The 15646-nt window shown below is 36.3% G+C and overlaps 1 protein-coding gene across 4 annotated transcripts in view; it reads left to right on the top strand.

The window, feature by feature from the left end:
• Nucleotides 1-15646, top strand: part of TRPC4 (transient receptor potential cation channel subfamily C member 4) — a 166238-nt gene that overhangs the window by 118544 nt on the left and 32048 nt on the right. For 2 of the 4 annotated variants that reach the window (XM_068673624.1, XM_068673619.1), the window contains one exon: nucleotides 4096-4432. In XM_068673624.1, coding sequence (XP_068529725.1) covers nucleotides 4096-4432 — 337 coding nt within the window. Of the gene's footprint in view, nucleotides 1-3572; nucleotides 3646-4095; nucleotides 4433-15646 lie in introns of those variants that run through there. The other 2 variants (XM_068673630.1, XM_068673639.1) reach the window with 2 other exon arrangements.

Raw genomic sequence — 15646 nt, 5'->3', positions numbered from 1 at the left:
CATTTTCAGACAAGCAGACTTTGTGAAGTAGCAAAAGTTGTGCAACTAGGAATAATCATTACAGCAAAATCCCTCACATAATTATAAACTGCTGGAAGCTAGTGGAAGGCATTGTAATGTGAAAATATAAACATGCTGATTGCTAATTATATGGAGACAATGTCAAAGTCAAATAACATAGCACTGAGAGTACAAAAAATACTTTGAATTGTAATATCTCCAATTAAGGAAGAAAAAATATATTACAGTGAAAATATTTTGGCATAGTCAATGCAGAACTGGCAAATTACTGTCACAGAGTACTCTTAATTTGGCTAGTTATAAAATATTTGTGTAAAACATATTTATTTATTTATTTATTTATTTATTTTATATATATATATATATATATATACATATATATACTTTTTTTTTTTTAGACCCCCAGTTCAGCAGAGGACCTATATCATCCTAGATGTGGTCCAACCCGCTTATAGAGGAAGTATCTTATTGCTTGGAGCATGTCTTTTTTTTTCCATCCACATCTCTCAGTCCTTTCTAATGGAAGAGTGTGCAATAGTTAGAGTATAAATCTGATGTAAGCTTTTTTTTTTTTTTTAATAAGATTTTTTTACTGAATTAATTAAAATGTCAACTGGAATACTCATTCACGATCACTAATAAAATTGACCTATATAACCATATGCAACATATGAGTAATATCTCTGAGACAGCCTATACAGGCAGCATTTACACAGTGGGGCCCGGGAAGATCTTCCAGCTCCCAGTTCCTATATGATGTGCTCAAACACATGAGAACAAAGCGTGGGAACACATCATCTTCCCTTCATTTGCTTGGGAGGAGACATGTCCCCAAGGACAAGAAAGGAGACGCAGTGTGTGGTAACAAGTTCCCCCTCTCTGGGAAATTGAGAAAAAAGCCAGTAGGTTCAGCACTGACTGCTGCCATCTGGGTGCCTGAACAACTGTCCTCCATTTAAGAATGTGCCACATTCTTCAGCTAATATAGTAAATGTAGTTATCACTACTCAACAACTTTTGCCACACATGGTGACAGTGCCTTCAGCACAAAACATGGAGCCACTAGTCAAATGTGGAAACTAATATGGACATTTTAAAAAATGTTATGCAATTCCATGATAAACAAAGCAGAAAATAACTCTAAAAGAAGTGTCAGCAAGATATTTAGGTTAATTTTCCAGATACCTGAAGACACTTTAGAATAGTTCATAGTGTATATATATATATATATATATATATACATATATATGTATATATATATATATATATATACATATATATGGCCAATGGAGCTCAGAACCATAATGAAAAGACTGCAGTGAAGAGTTTTGCTGCTTTAGGACATTGTTCACTAACATTGCCAACAGTGTTATTCAATAAAAGTGACAGCATGAAACTAGCTATCTGGATCTCCCAGAAATTGAATATATCATCTGTAGACATTGTGTTGTCAGTTCTATTATAGTCCCTTGCCCACACTACTAGAACTGCTTCCTTACATGTGCAGTTCATAAAGTGATGACATGGTATTTTATATGCTTGGTCCATACCATCCAATTATTCCCTTTATATTTGTTTTCTATTTGTTAATTCATTTAAAGTACATTGCCAATGGTAGTCAGCCTAACTCTAGCCACAAAAAATGTATAATATAAGTTAGTTTTCCCTTATTGTCAGAGGATCTGAGCGGTGCGTAAATTGTCATGTCACTTTGGTAACAATCAGGAGTTGAAGAATACTATGAGAGATAATTTACTGAAAAAATAGAATTATATGGATATTAGGAAGCAGCAAAAATTTGTTATGTCTGCTGAGAAATGTTGCAATAATACCTCCTTTCCTTTATTAACACCGGATATTTTGCATTATAATTGGTATAGATGTTAGGACTAAGCAGCTACTGCCAACAGTGTACAGCATCTTCCTGATGGTGTTGTCGACAGCCATCTTTCTCTTCATGACAAGAGATACTTCTGCATCAATTCTGGTCTACACTGTCTCAGAGCAGCCCAGTACTTGGTGGACATAGGAAAAAAAAATATTATTATTAATAATAATAATAATAAAATGTCAAGGAGTATGCCCCCTGCATCCACCAATATCCTTTGAGGATATTGTTATTCCTTCACTTGGGTGCCCAAAATAATGAGGGTGGCTTAAAGATCTTGAGAAGGGGACAGAGGCAAGACTAAGGAACTACTTTTAGAAGGTGAGAGGATTTGTATTAGGGGTACATTACGAAGAAGGTGGAGAAGGGGAAATAAATATGGATCTGACACACTTGGAAGGAAGAGAGAGTACTGTACTCAGAAATTAATCCAAAAGTCATATTATTTTTACTAGTCAAGCAAAACAATAATTTGTGTCTACCCAAGCAAGCTGAGGTGAGATGTTTTGTAGGGAGACCCCCATTAAAAAGTTGGCAACACATAACTTAGAAACTGTCTATTCTGATTATATGCAGTATTATTCTAGGCATTTGTATCTTGAAATAAACACCTTGAAACCTTGTGAATGCATTTTTCCCAACAGAAGAGAACACTCTGTTATTCTTTTTTAAGGCTATTTTCAAGATGGTTATGGTTTGAGTAGATTATCTTTCACAACAGGCAGTTTCAGTACTGGTGTCTGGTAGGCAAATATGTCTCTACTAAGGACACTGGCATTTCATTAACATATACCAGGTCTTAATTTGGCTCACATTAACATTACTGACAAGATCCAGACGTATATAGAAAGATGCATGCTGACTCTCATTTCATTCCAGTCTAAATAACATTTTCTCCTAGTAGGATTCCCAATAATTTCAGAAACTCTTTAAGTTGCCCATTACTCATCAAAAAGAACTTGGCTTCTCTGGTTATAAGTGTGGCCAAAATCATGTAAAATTCAAAACTAAGTGCATTTAAGTAGGACTCAAATATAAAAATATATTGTGTAAATTAACACTTTTATTATTTAATAAGATAAAGAATTTCCTACATAGCTTTATTAAGTCTTCTGATTTAATCCAATATATGTATGTATGTATGTATGCATGCATGTAATGTAAGAAGGAAAAAGTTTATTTTGCAAATTTTATTTAAAAATAGAAAATAAAAAGTAAAAGAATACAACTCTGGTTCTCTTTTGTGCATATGTTGCTTTTATTCTATATTTCTTATGTCAAGTCTAGCATGCTACTACTGTATGTCCCCTTTTAAAAAAGAAAGCATTAGGGAAAATAGGAACTAGTGATCAAATAAAAATATGACATAAAAGGCTTGAGTATACTTATAGAGAAAAAATAGCTAAAACAAAATATTTACTGATAGATTTATTTTTGTTGAAAATAAATTTTAAGAATTATATTTTAGAAACTGAAACTATATCATAGAGAATAGACAGACCATAAAATAATGTACAAAATAGGAATATAGCCTGACAAGGTTTAGTGAAGTACTGTGGAATGCTAGTGCTTAGTTCATATTGTGCAAGCATTGTGTAATATATCTGTAGGAACTTTGTCTAGTATAAAAGTATGTAAACTTGATTTCTAAAGAATTAGCAGGGAACATACTGAGAATAGTTCATTTTTGGCTGTTGAATTCATTTTTTCTGTTTACAGATCTTATTTGTGCTTTGGTAAGAAATATCATGTTTTTCATTTTCATAGTGTCTTTCACCTGGTGTTCTAACTGTTCTCCACAAGTTTTGTTATTTAAATAATGGAAGCAATCTTTGTAAATATGTTTTTGAATTTGAAAACAGGTTTTTAAGTATCTGTGGTTTACAGTTCTTTCGCTCCCTGTGTACTATAACATGGGGAAGTCCAGCTTTACTGTGAAAAGTGAATCTTGGGAGGATATGGGGTTCTAGCATATTTTTTACATTGAAGGAAGGGAAGGCTGACCCAGCCCTGCTTTGCTGTTATTATCACCATGAATGGGCATGCGAAGGCTGTGGATTTTTTTTTTTTTTTTTTTTTAATCTCTATCCAGAAGTTAAATATTGTAACACGGAATTAACTTGTAGCATGGAATTAACTTCATAATGATAATAAAGAAATAACGGTCTCCCTTCTTCTCTCTGCAGTTTGTTGCCCAACCTAACTGCCAGCAGCTGCTTGCATCCCGTTGGTATGATGAGTTCCCTGGATGGAGGAGGCGACACTGGGCTGTGAAGATGTTGACCTGCGTTGTGATAGGACTTCTTTTCCCTGTCTTCTCTGTGTGCTACCTGATAGCTCCCAAAAGCCCATTAGGGCTGTTCATCAGAAAGCCATTTATCAAATTTATCTGCCATACTGCATCCTACTTGACTTTCCTGTTCCTGCTGCTGCTTGCCTCTCAACACATCGACAGGCCAAATGTGGGTTTGCAGGGACCACCACCAACCATCGTCGAGTGGATGATATTACCGTGGGTCCTGGGTAAATGTATTACTAAAGAAAAATACAGTGAAAAGTGTTTTGAAATCTGTTTTTTTTTTTCCAATAATTTCTGATGCTGGAAGATATGGTGGAGAGTTCTGTTATAAATTATTGATATATGGGAACAGGCAAATGGTACATCTGCTCCAGTACTTAGTGGGATTAGTGTACAACTTGGAAAGTGTTTAAAAATCCAAAGTGTACCCACCCAATAATGTCTGACATACTACAGGGAGGGAAAAGATTAAGCAGTATGTGATTAAGTGGAGGCCTGAAAAAGAAATTGTGATAATATTTTTCATATCTATCTTTTCCTTTTCTCTGGGGCAGAAATTGCTCCAATTCCTTTCATTCCTTTATTCCTTTCTAATATCCTTTTTTTTTTTTTTTCCTTCACTAGTCTAGCTTTTAAAAAGGGGTTTCTTTACCACTGAAATATTTTTCATGTATTAGAACAAGGCACAGTGTTAATTATGGTGTTATCACGGATCTTTGTTACCTCTGAAAGCAACAAATACTTAATATCACAGACCCACCTGTAGTAAAAAGTGCTGAACAGCATTTTCAATCGACTATTTTAATTAAAATATCCATACAGAGTAATTTTTCTGTGCCAAAACACTGATGAGAACTTGTCACACAACTTCAAGCAAAATATTTTCTCACCAGAAGGCATAAGAAAATCTGCTAGGATTTTTTCAAAAGAGGGAAAAGATTAACCTTCTGTCTTGATAGTTCAAAATAAAATTTCAGTTTGGTTTTATTGAAAGGCTATTTTGTATAGGCCATGTCAGCTTTAAATGACTGCCTGTGTGATTGCTCTGTCCTATAAAATCACATTATCTTAGGTCTTCCCTGTACTTGCCTTTCTTCCCTGCTAGATGTTACCTCTCTTGGCATGCTCTGTTTCTTGTTTCAATCAATATAAGTTGATTCCTAACCACATCAGGACAAATATACCTGGTCTTGACTGAAAAGAAATTGTAGAAGGAAGGACTTAGCGGCTTTAACTGCAAGGATTTAAGTTTAATATTTTCATATCATCACCACATAGACAAATTCATGCACAAACTCTCTGAAATGTTTTGGTGTGCTTTCGTTACACTTACCTCTTCCAGAGCCTCCCATTAAGACGCTGCTTCTCTTCAGTTTTGCAACTTTTCCTAGGCTTTTTTTAGAGCAACAAAATCAACAAGGCTTTTGGCATCATTGCTGATATAATTTACAATGTAATATTGAATTTATAATGCACTAATTGGCAGTGTCTGACACACAGAAGGAGAATGAGTCGGTAGATTTTCCTCTGTATGTTCCTTAGTAGAGCACTTGGCCACTACATGAAGCATGAGGCAGAGGTACATACTTCGTTCACTTAATCAAACAAGCAAGCATGACCAAAAACATGTTCACACTATTTGGGAAGTTCTCAGAAGGAACTACTGTCTGTGATTTTCAACATGATAGCACAGCATAACATAATCCTCACCACTCACCACCAGTCTTCACTGTAAGGTGTATTTTCCATTGCATGAGTAAATATTGTTGCAGCATGTGACAAATATGTCTTTTTTTTTTTTTTTAAGGAGTTAATGTCAGCTAAAATCTGATGCTTTCTGTTCACATATATATATAAAAAAGTGTGGTCCAGTCATCTTTTAGTAAATTAAATTATTTATTTTGTTAAGTTCTTATCAATAACCTAAGGTTAGTTTCCAGGACAAAATTTAATCTGTTAGCTAATCTCTTCACAGTATACTGGTATGCAATATCCTTAAAGAGTATATAAAACACTCTTGAATTGCATGAGTTATCCTATCTCAAAGGTGCAAAGATGTATCTTTGCATTTACGGATGTAGATGAAAAATGTTGAAGTCTGAGATGAAACTAATATGGCACAAGGGTTATAGCTTTACTCTGAAACTGGGAACATGACCAAGTAAACCCTTTTCCCAAATTAAGGTTATTCTGGAACAAATACAGCATGTCAAAACTATTAACATTTTAAACAATATAACTCTTTGTTTGTCTTTCTTTCCATTAAAATAGTTCTGCATGTAATTTACATTTTAATAGCTATATTTTATATACCTCTATAAAAATGAAGAGAGGAAGAGAGGTTCTGCTTTCCAGCTTCTCTTCCAAATGAATTTCAGCATTCATATGTTTCATAGAATTTAAGAGGTTTTGGGATTGTCCGTAGTGAACTTAGCTCTCCAACAAACAAACAGTAATTAGCATTTACCTACTACTTAGCAATAGAAGACTGAATGTGCATAATTAGCACATATTAAAAGTGTCACTAGAGTAGGAGGTTCAGAGGAAAAAACCTGCATTGGGCTACATTTCCATGGAGACTATCAATTTTACATTTAAAAAGTCTCTTAAGGAAACTTCTGCATTAATTTTGTCTTTTATATGATTAGATGATTACACAAGACATTACACAAGGTGATTATCCATGGAACAATAAGTTAGTATAACAAGGCTGATGTTATAGCTTTAAGAAAGAGTTGTGGAAAACTCTGCAGGTAAGAAAAGTTGCAATCTTCTGTCCTTACATATAGGAAAATATTAAGTAGGCTTTTGTCAGTAAGGGCAATTATATTTTTTTCTTCTTATCAGATGTTAATTCAAATTTCCCAAGCATGCAAGATGCTTCACATTACAGAAATATAGGCCCAGCTTCTACACTTGAAAATCTGTCACCACTGGAGAAAGAGAAAAAGAGAAAAAAGAAAAAAAGGAACAGCAAACCCCTATTGTTAAAAAAGTGAGGAAGAACATTAACTTGCATAATCAAATTTCCTTTCCAATTCCTGACTTGCCTTGGATCATGCAAGAAGGCAACTTTAGTTGATGAGAAGCTGGTAATGTGCACTTGCAGCCCAGAAAGCCAGCCATATCCTGGGCTGCATCAGAAGTAGCACAGTCTGCAGGGCAAAAGAAGTGATTCTTCCCCTCCGCTCTGCTCTTGTGAGACCCCACCTGGAGCACTGCGTTCAGTTCTGGGGCCCCCAGCACAAGAAGGACATGGAATTATTAGAACAAATCCAGAGGAGGACCATGAGGATGAGGACAATCAGAGGGCAGGAATACCTCTCCTATGAAGACAGGCTGAGGGAGTTGGGGTTGTTCAGCCTGGAAAGGCTCCAGGGAGAACCTACAGCGGCCTTCCAGTACCGAAGGGGGGCGACAGGAAAGCTGGGGAGGGACTCTTTGTCAGGGAGTGTACTGATAGGACAAGGGACAATAGCTTTAAACTAAAGGAAAGTAAATTTAGAACACTATCCTTTTTTTTTTTTTTTTTTTTTTTTTTTTTTTTTTGCTTTGTTTTTCTGTCAGGGATTTATGCAGATTATTAGAATGTGTGAATCTACAGAGAATATTCAGGAACTGTGCAAACTGCAAACATTCATGGTCAACAAACTGCTATGGGGAATATACACTCTTGATGTAAACTACACATCATATTCTAAATTTGGTAGGAAAAAAAATGTGTAAAAAAAATATGAAACAGTACAAATTGACATGGTCTGGGGAGCAGATAAAAAGGATAATACAGCCAGTAAGATGAAACAGTACATAACCAATAGTGACAAGAAAAGTGTAGTGGAGGAAAATAATACCAAACAAAGCCGGAACACAATTTCAGTCACAAAGAAGGATAATGCACATAATGATCACTCAAGGCCTCTTAATCCAAACCACTGCTCAACACAGGCTACCTACAAAGATATATCAGTTGCTCAGGCCCTTGTCTAGTCAAAACTTGAAATTTCTCTGGGGATGTATATTCTACCACCTATTTCAGCAACCAATGCCTACATTTAGCCACTGGTGATTTTTTTTACAGGTATCAATGGGAATATCCCATGCCACAACTTGCAACTTACCTTTTTTCCTTTCAATATGCACCTCTAAGACAGGTCTTTTTCCCAATTATTCATAACCAGCATTTTCATTAGTGGATGACAGCATTAATATCCTCCTATTAGTGTCCTCTTCTCCAGGCTGAACAAATCCAGCTCCCTCAGCCTTTCCTTGTACATCACGTTTTTCAGCCTGCAATCAGTTTGATGGCCTTCTACTAGGTTCAGCTCAGTCACATAACATCTTTTTCTTGGGGTATCCCAAAACTGGATCCACTAATGAAGTCATTTAAACATCCAGAGAGTCAGTTGTCACTAGTGCCTGAATCTTATTGTAACAGGACTTTTTACTTAGTTCCTTGGAGATTTACCACATTTCAAATATTTGAGCTATATAGATGATTTTATTTTATTTTTTGGTTGTTGGTGGTGTTTGTTGATATGTGTGTTTGTGTGTGCAAGATTTAGCTTAGAATTGTCTTGCCATTTCCAAAACTAAGTCCAAAGAGATACATCTTGTTTTGATTATGATTATAAAGTCAGAAGACTTTTTGTTTGGGAAAACAGTTTAATTGGCTCTGTAAATTCCACCTAAGCATAGGTAGCTTTTATGTATTTTTTGCTGTTTTAGTAAAACTCTGTCTTAGATTTGAAAAGCTTTTGGGAGTATGTCTTCCATCTACAATGGAGCTACAGCCTGTTTTTTGGTTACTGAATACCATCCATAGTGTCACAATCAGCCATAATCAGTGGCTCTTAGTTACAGTAGTGGAGATGTGGTATCTGGATCAGGATATCCCTGAACTTAGGAAACCTGGAAGTTAGTAGAGACTTTACCTTACCCTGTCTTCAAATCCTTTCCCTAAACATCCAGAAACAATCGCAGCTGTTTAGGCTAGATGGAGCAGTTCTCTATCTTTACTGTCCCTTTTCAATATTTAAATAGAGTACAGAAAATAACAGACTTTGTTTCCTTAAAACAGTCTGAGTGTTCAATTTGCATTCACTTTTATTAGTTATGGAAAAATTCCCTCCCACAGGCAATATCTGTAAATGAAGATTCTGCTTGTACATGATAATATAATCATATATAAAAAAGTATTCATGTATAGACAAGTATTCAATGCAATCAAATGTTTTCTTGAAATTTGCTGCTGGAAACAGGTTTTGACAGTATCCTGAGATCATCTTCAGGCCTCAGGCTTGTTTTCAGTGTCGTACCACTGTACTTGGTCCTCTAAAATTCAAATATTTCACATTTAGACATTGTAATCATATAGCTTAAGGATCACAGAATCAGAGTCATAAAATGGTTTGGCTTGGAATGGATGTTTAAAGGTCATCTAGTTCCAATACCTCTGCCATGGGCAGGGATACCTTCCATGAGATCAGGATGTTTACCTGATCAGGATAAAGATCTTTACATGATCAGGATAAAGCAGTGTGTGTGTGTGAAGCCTAGCTTTGATGACTGTGCTTCCTAGTAGATATCCTAGTAAGGAGGCTAAAAACACTAAGCTTGTCACTGAAGTTGTGGGTTGTTTGTTTTTTTTTGTTGTTGTTGTTTATTCATTTGTTTGGATTTAGCTTCTTTAGCTCCCTCTTCTTCAGTCTCCCTTTGTCCCCATTTTTATCAGGAAGGTGAATGTTTCTCCCCTCTCTCCCCTTATGCCTTCCCTAGTACTCTTCTGAGAAAGAGGTTCCATCTTCCCTCATGCTGAGAAAAGGCAAGTTTCCTGTTCCCTGAGAAAGAATTTTACCTATAAAGCTGCAATGTCAAATGTTGACAACAATATTGGATATAGTTTCAGCATTTCAGGAAAGGAAGGTGCTCTAAACTCTGAAACTCAGTCTCATGTGGACCTTTAGATGAAGGTGTGAGATAGGACGCTAAGTGCTGGTGAGATACAAGACTCACTACTCTTTCCACTTGTTATTCCTTCAATGTGTCATAACTGTCCACATAACCTGTGGATCTCAGCTCAACATTTGAAACTAAAAATGAGCATAAAATGGAATTTATGGGGAATTTAGGTGTCCTGAATGGTGAATTCTACATTCAGTACTGTGTACTTAAACATTGAAGCACCAACTATTTCAATGATTAGACACTTTCATAAGATTTCGTTCTCAGATATGAAGTTTGGATCCTCATTATCAAGAACTTCAAATCCTTACGTGCCTGTTAATAGTGTAGAAGCAGATGAGCAGTTTCAGATATCCCTAAATATCCGCTTCTGGCCTTACCTAGAGCTGCACGTTTAATGCTGTGTTGCACTGTTCAGAGCTCCAAGAGCTTTTAAGCAATACTACAAAAGACTTTCTGTGCTATACATTCATTTATTCTTCCTCCAGGTCTTGCATCCTTTTGTGGATTTAAGACTTCCACACACTTGAAAAATGTTTTTGTTTGCTTGTTTGTTTGTTTTGTTTTGTTTTTCTACTGACTGCATAATATCTTCATTATATTATTCTGTCAACACCAAGAAAATGCAATTAATACTGGGAGCAATAAAGAATATATAGATGCTTGTAGATACAACAGTTTAATGGGTATTAGGCTGCACGACCCTACTTCTAGAATATATATATATTTATAAATTAATGCTTTCTTTGGAAATAATATATCAGCTTTGCTCTTTACCCTTTCCACAATATTTTTTGTGAAAGTAAGAAAATAATTTCTATATTAAATCAACTTCAGCCAATGGCTGCCACGAAGTTTCAATGAAACCATGGAGATTAAAGGATAGTGAGTAAAACTTTGCATGCTCCACTCCTCATGTAAATTTATAGAGCCTAATAGAGATGTGCAAGCACTAAATGAGGATATACTTTTTCTTTAAAGGTATTTACAGATCCCTGTGCAAAAGTACCTGAGAGAATGGACCAATACTTTGGATAGGTAAATTTCTATCTACAACATTACTGTAGACTGAGTTCAAACAGAAATGTACAGAATTTCTGCACTGTACCTCCACATTTATGTCTGTCCATAGTCCCTTACTCCAAACTCAGGCAATTAGCAAGTCTTGTCATTATGAATTAGGAGATTAAATCAGAGTAAACATAAAGAAAGCAACTCAGGTGCCTACAAAGATGAAACTGTTACCAATTTTGAAGTCTTTGAGAATTGGATATACTTACTGAGAGGTTGTACCTCTGATAAATACCCTACAGGAAACCTGTACCTTTTTTTTGACAATGCATGGGATGGCCAGTTTGGATATGCATCTAAACTAACAGCAGACACTTCTGTTTAAGCACACAATCCATTCCAAAAATACAGTGTCTTTCATGCTTCTCCAGATTATGACAGATACATTGTCACTGTATACAGTCCACTGATATGGAAAAATTAGGTACACAGAAAGGAAATGTTAATCCAAGATTTACAATTATTTTCACGTACACTACAGGAAGAGGATCTTAAATACTTTTTTCTTCTTTTCTTTTCTTTTCTTTTAAAGACAGAGAGTGAACTGAGGTTAGATATCAAGTATTCTCAGTGTTGAGTTGTGTGCTCAGATAATTCCCAGATTCAGATCACTTAAGTGTCATTGTCTTGAGAAAAAATCTGGAACAACAATGCCTCTGGCTATGTCATTCCCAGCCTCTTGCCTGACCTGACACAGGACACAGACACTGCACAGTTGTTCCCCTCACAAACATCCATTTCCCTATTCCTAGGAGAAAGCAGAAAACTTGATTTTAATTTTGTGCATGTTCCTTTGCATAGCTGTATTTTACTTAAAAAAAAAAAAAAAATTAAAAAATCCCATAGATTGGGAACCCATGAATTACAACAGAATGTCTCACAGTTCTTCTCATAACTTTCATACCTCTTCAACAGAGATCAGATGTCAGACCAGATGTAAAACAGAAGAGAGATTTCAAGCCTTATTGATGCTCATTTAATTCCCTGGAACAAACTCTCCTCAGTTCACAGAGTTTAAATCATTAGCAACTTGTCTCATTTCTTGTACCTGTGAAAAACTTGAGTGCATTGCAGAGCAAAGTTGAGTATGTCAGTTAAGTGGTTTCACAGTCCAATGAAAATACATTCTTCAAGAAACATACTGAAAGGTTGTTGTTGAACTTGGCGTGTAGAGACTGATCCTGAGGAGCCTCCTGTTTCCCATCACTAAATGGTAAGGAACAAAAATAGAAAAAAATAAAAACAAATCTTTTTTCAGGAAAGGTAATGCCAAAATTAGATAGGAATACATTGATTCCTTCCATTGACTGAATGCATCAGTCAAGTTGGACTTCAGTCAAATGGTTGCAAATTGATCAGCTTGCATGTGTAATAACTCACAGTGCTTTACACAGTCTGTCCTAGGCCTCATGTGGTGTGTGGGGTTCTTGCCCTGACTTTAAGTTTATTTAATTCCATTAAAACTGTGGGATGTTTAATCACATTTGTTTCTATCATTTCATCCTGTTTCCAAATATCCATGTTGCTATTTCTCTTTTACTACTCTAGCTTTTAATTTATAAATGATGGTAATAAATGCTTGAAAGTATCACCTTCAACATTTTGATTTATTCCTCAATTAATGAGGTGGAATAGCTGCATAATATTGGTAATTTCCTTTTAAGTGGAAATAAATGATAAAAGCAGAATGATGGGGAATGGACGGGTGAGGTTGTAAGAGACAGGTGTGAAATAAAGATTACATGAAGAGTGTACAGGGTCTGGCTGGGATGTTAACTTTCCCTGCAGCAGCCCATACAGTGCTGTGCTCTGCACTTGTAGCTAGAACAGCAGTGGTATCACACCGGTGTTGTGTCTGCTGCTGAGGAGTGCTGCATCAGGACTTTCTCTAACCCTCCTAGGGGGTGGGCAAAAAAGTGAGAAATGAAACATCACCAGGGCAACTGACCTATACCAACCAAACAGATATTGCATACCATATGATGTCACACTCAGCAATAAAAGGTGGAAACAGGAAGAAGAGGGGAGGGGTGGGCTCTCATTGTGAAAAATGTTGGTCCTCCTCCCGATCACTGGCTATGTGTGTTTAGGCCCTGCTTCAAGGACGTGGTCAAGCATTGCTCATTTGTGGGAAGTAGAGAGTAATTTCTTTCCTCTGCAGTTCCACATAGCCTTTATTTGTTTTGTTTTGTTTTCCCCCCTCCCTTTTCCCCTTTCCTTTTTTTTTTCTTCAATTAAATTGTTTAGTTAATAATAATCTTTCCTTAATAATTATTTTTTTCCCCTTAATTAAATTATCATTATCTCAACCCGTGAGTTGTTCTTTACTTTAGTTCCTCCCCTCCTCATCTAAGGTGGGGAAGTGAGAGAGCAGTTGTGGTGTTTAGCTGCCTAGCACAGTAAAACCACCACAAGAGAAAGGGTTGGAAGAAGAGAATTGGAGCAAAGAGACAATCAGGATAAAGCCAAGTTTATCCAGCTACCACAGTGAAATCTGATTTGTGTGGAATTATTTCAACTAAATACAAGCACCTGGAAGTTAGACATCTGCTTTAATCCAAGCTAATCCTCCACAGCTACTTTATCAGTCAATTCAGCCACCTGCAGATGACAGGATCTTGGAGATGATTCTTTCCTGCCAGAGAGACAAAGGGAGCTTTGGGCAATTAACTTGTTCCCAATCTAACCATCTAAAAGTGTTCACTTGTACATCTACCCCTTATATTTGGCTGGTTCCTCTTAGTACCCCCTGTACCAGAGTACAAGGAGAGGGTGCACTCCTCTGTTGTATTGAGATATCCTTTTTTGTTGTCACCATGTGGCTCTACCACTATGTGATAGCATTGCTGCTTTTACACAACACTAATTATGCAATGCCTGGACCCTAGATCTCTTTCCTACCTGTAAGAATGCACACATCAGACAGTCTTGTCTCTGTATCTCTTCATCTCTTATGTCAGGTCATATTTTGGAATTGCCTAAAAGTCTCGTTAGATAATAATGTCAGGTTGTGTCCAGCTACCCATAAGTCCACCAAGTAGAAAAGGGAAGTGTGTACAATGTCAGAGAAATAATACTGCTTTGATCTCTGGGTGTTGTTGTTGTTGCTGCTGTTGTTGTTTTGTTTGTTTTTGTTTTGTCTTGTTTTGTTTTGTTTTTAACACATCTATTTATGTATTTATTTATATGTTTAACTGATTCTCCCAATGAATGTAAAAAAAAAAAGTTGACAAAATGTGTCAGACACTGTGGAGAGAAGAACTGGCTGATGTCTTCTCTCTGATGACTTTTCTTACAACAGGATTTCAAAACCTCTGGATATGTGACTGCAAATTAATCCTAAACTGCACAGTTTGGAATCTCTGAGGTTCCTTGCCCAGAATAGCTCCATCATGTAAGCTTATCAGGCCTTCAAGAAGTCTTCAGAATGCAGAAAGGCTATCAAACTTCAGAATACACTTTCTCAGGCACACCTGGGAGGACTTACAGGATGCTAGAAATTCTAGTTCTCCCCTCATTCACTGATTGAGCACCTCTCAGGGCACCTAGGTGTAGAGATCTGGTACCTCCAAAGTCAGAATTTGGCTTTCATGTTGTGATTACCGTGGAGTTATGGACTTATACAATCCACCTTAGGAGTTTCTACTTTCCAAGATTTCTCTTCAAAGAAAGCATTAGGTATCTGGCATGTCTGAGAAATGCTACTACACATGTATGGATAGCATGTGTGTCACAAATTTATAATCAATTTACCTGGAATATCCATCTCAAACCTACTCAGCTGACACCCAAAGCAGTGTTAAAAACAGAAAACTACCACAAATAGGTAGAGTCATCTGTCTCCAAATCGCATTGTAGCATCATGGGCTCTGAAGTCAGGGCTGGAATGTCCCAGGCTCTGAGCTTCAAGACATGGAAACTGCTCAAAAACAGTAAAATTTTTCAAAAATGATGGAAATAAATGAAATCTTTGAAGTGCTCTTAATCATACCTTTCAGTAATTCTTGCATTACTGGTAGACTGTGAGTCTGGGATTCATCCAACTAGATGTAGACATCTGCAGTGCAGTGTCTGTGTCTAAGCCAATCCCCAGAATCAACTCTCTCTCTCCATTGATTTTAAAGGGAAAATAGGGTGGTTACTTCAGGTGGAGCTGTTTGTACTGTAGAAAATTAAAGCTCGGTAAGAAAAATCTCCTCAAACACAATGCTCCACGATCTATCCACTGAATTTTTTGTGTCAGCTGCTGTATGGAAAAGGAAAAAAAAAAAAATATCACCTAATTATCACTTAATGGAGAAATAGAGTCATCCTAGCTTCAAGTTCTCTTGGGTCCTATAAAATCTCAGTAACTATTTGAGGAAAATGCACTTAGATTTTGGCTTGCAAGAAAGATTAAACTATCA

The sequence above is a fragment of the Anas acuta genome, chromosome 1, assembly GCF_963932015.1.
Source record: "Anas acuta chromosome 1, bAnaAcu1.1, whole genome shotgun sequence".
Taxonomy (NCBI): domain Eukaryota; kingdom Metazoa; phylum Chordata; class Aves; order Anseriformes; family Anatidae; genus Anas; species Anas acuta.
Note: the sequence above shows the minus strand (reverse complement) of the source record. Positions and strands in the feature narration are given on the sequence as shown.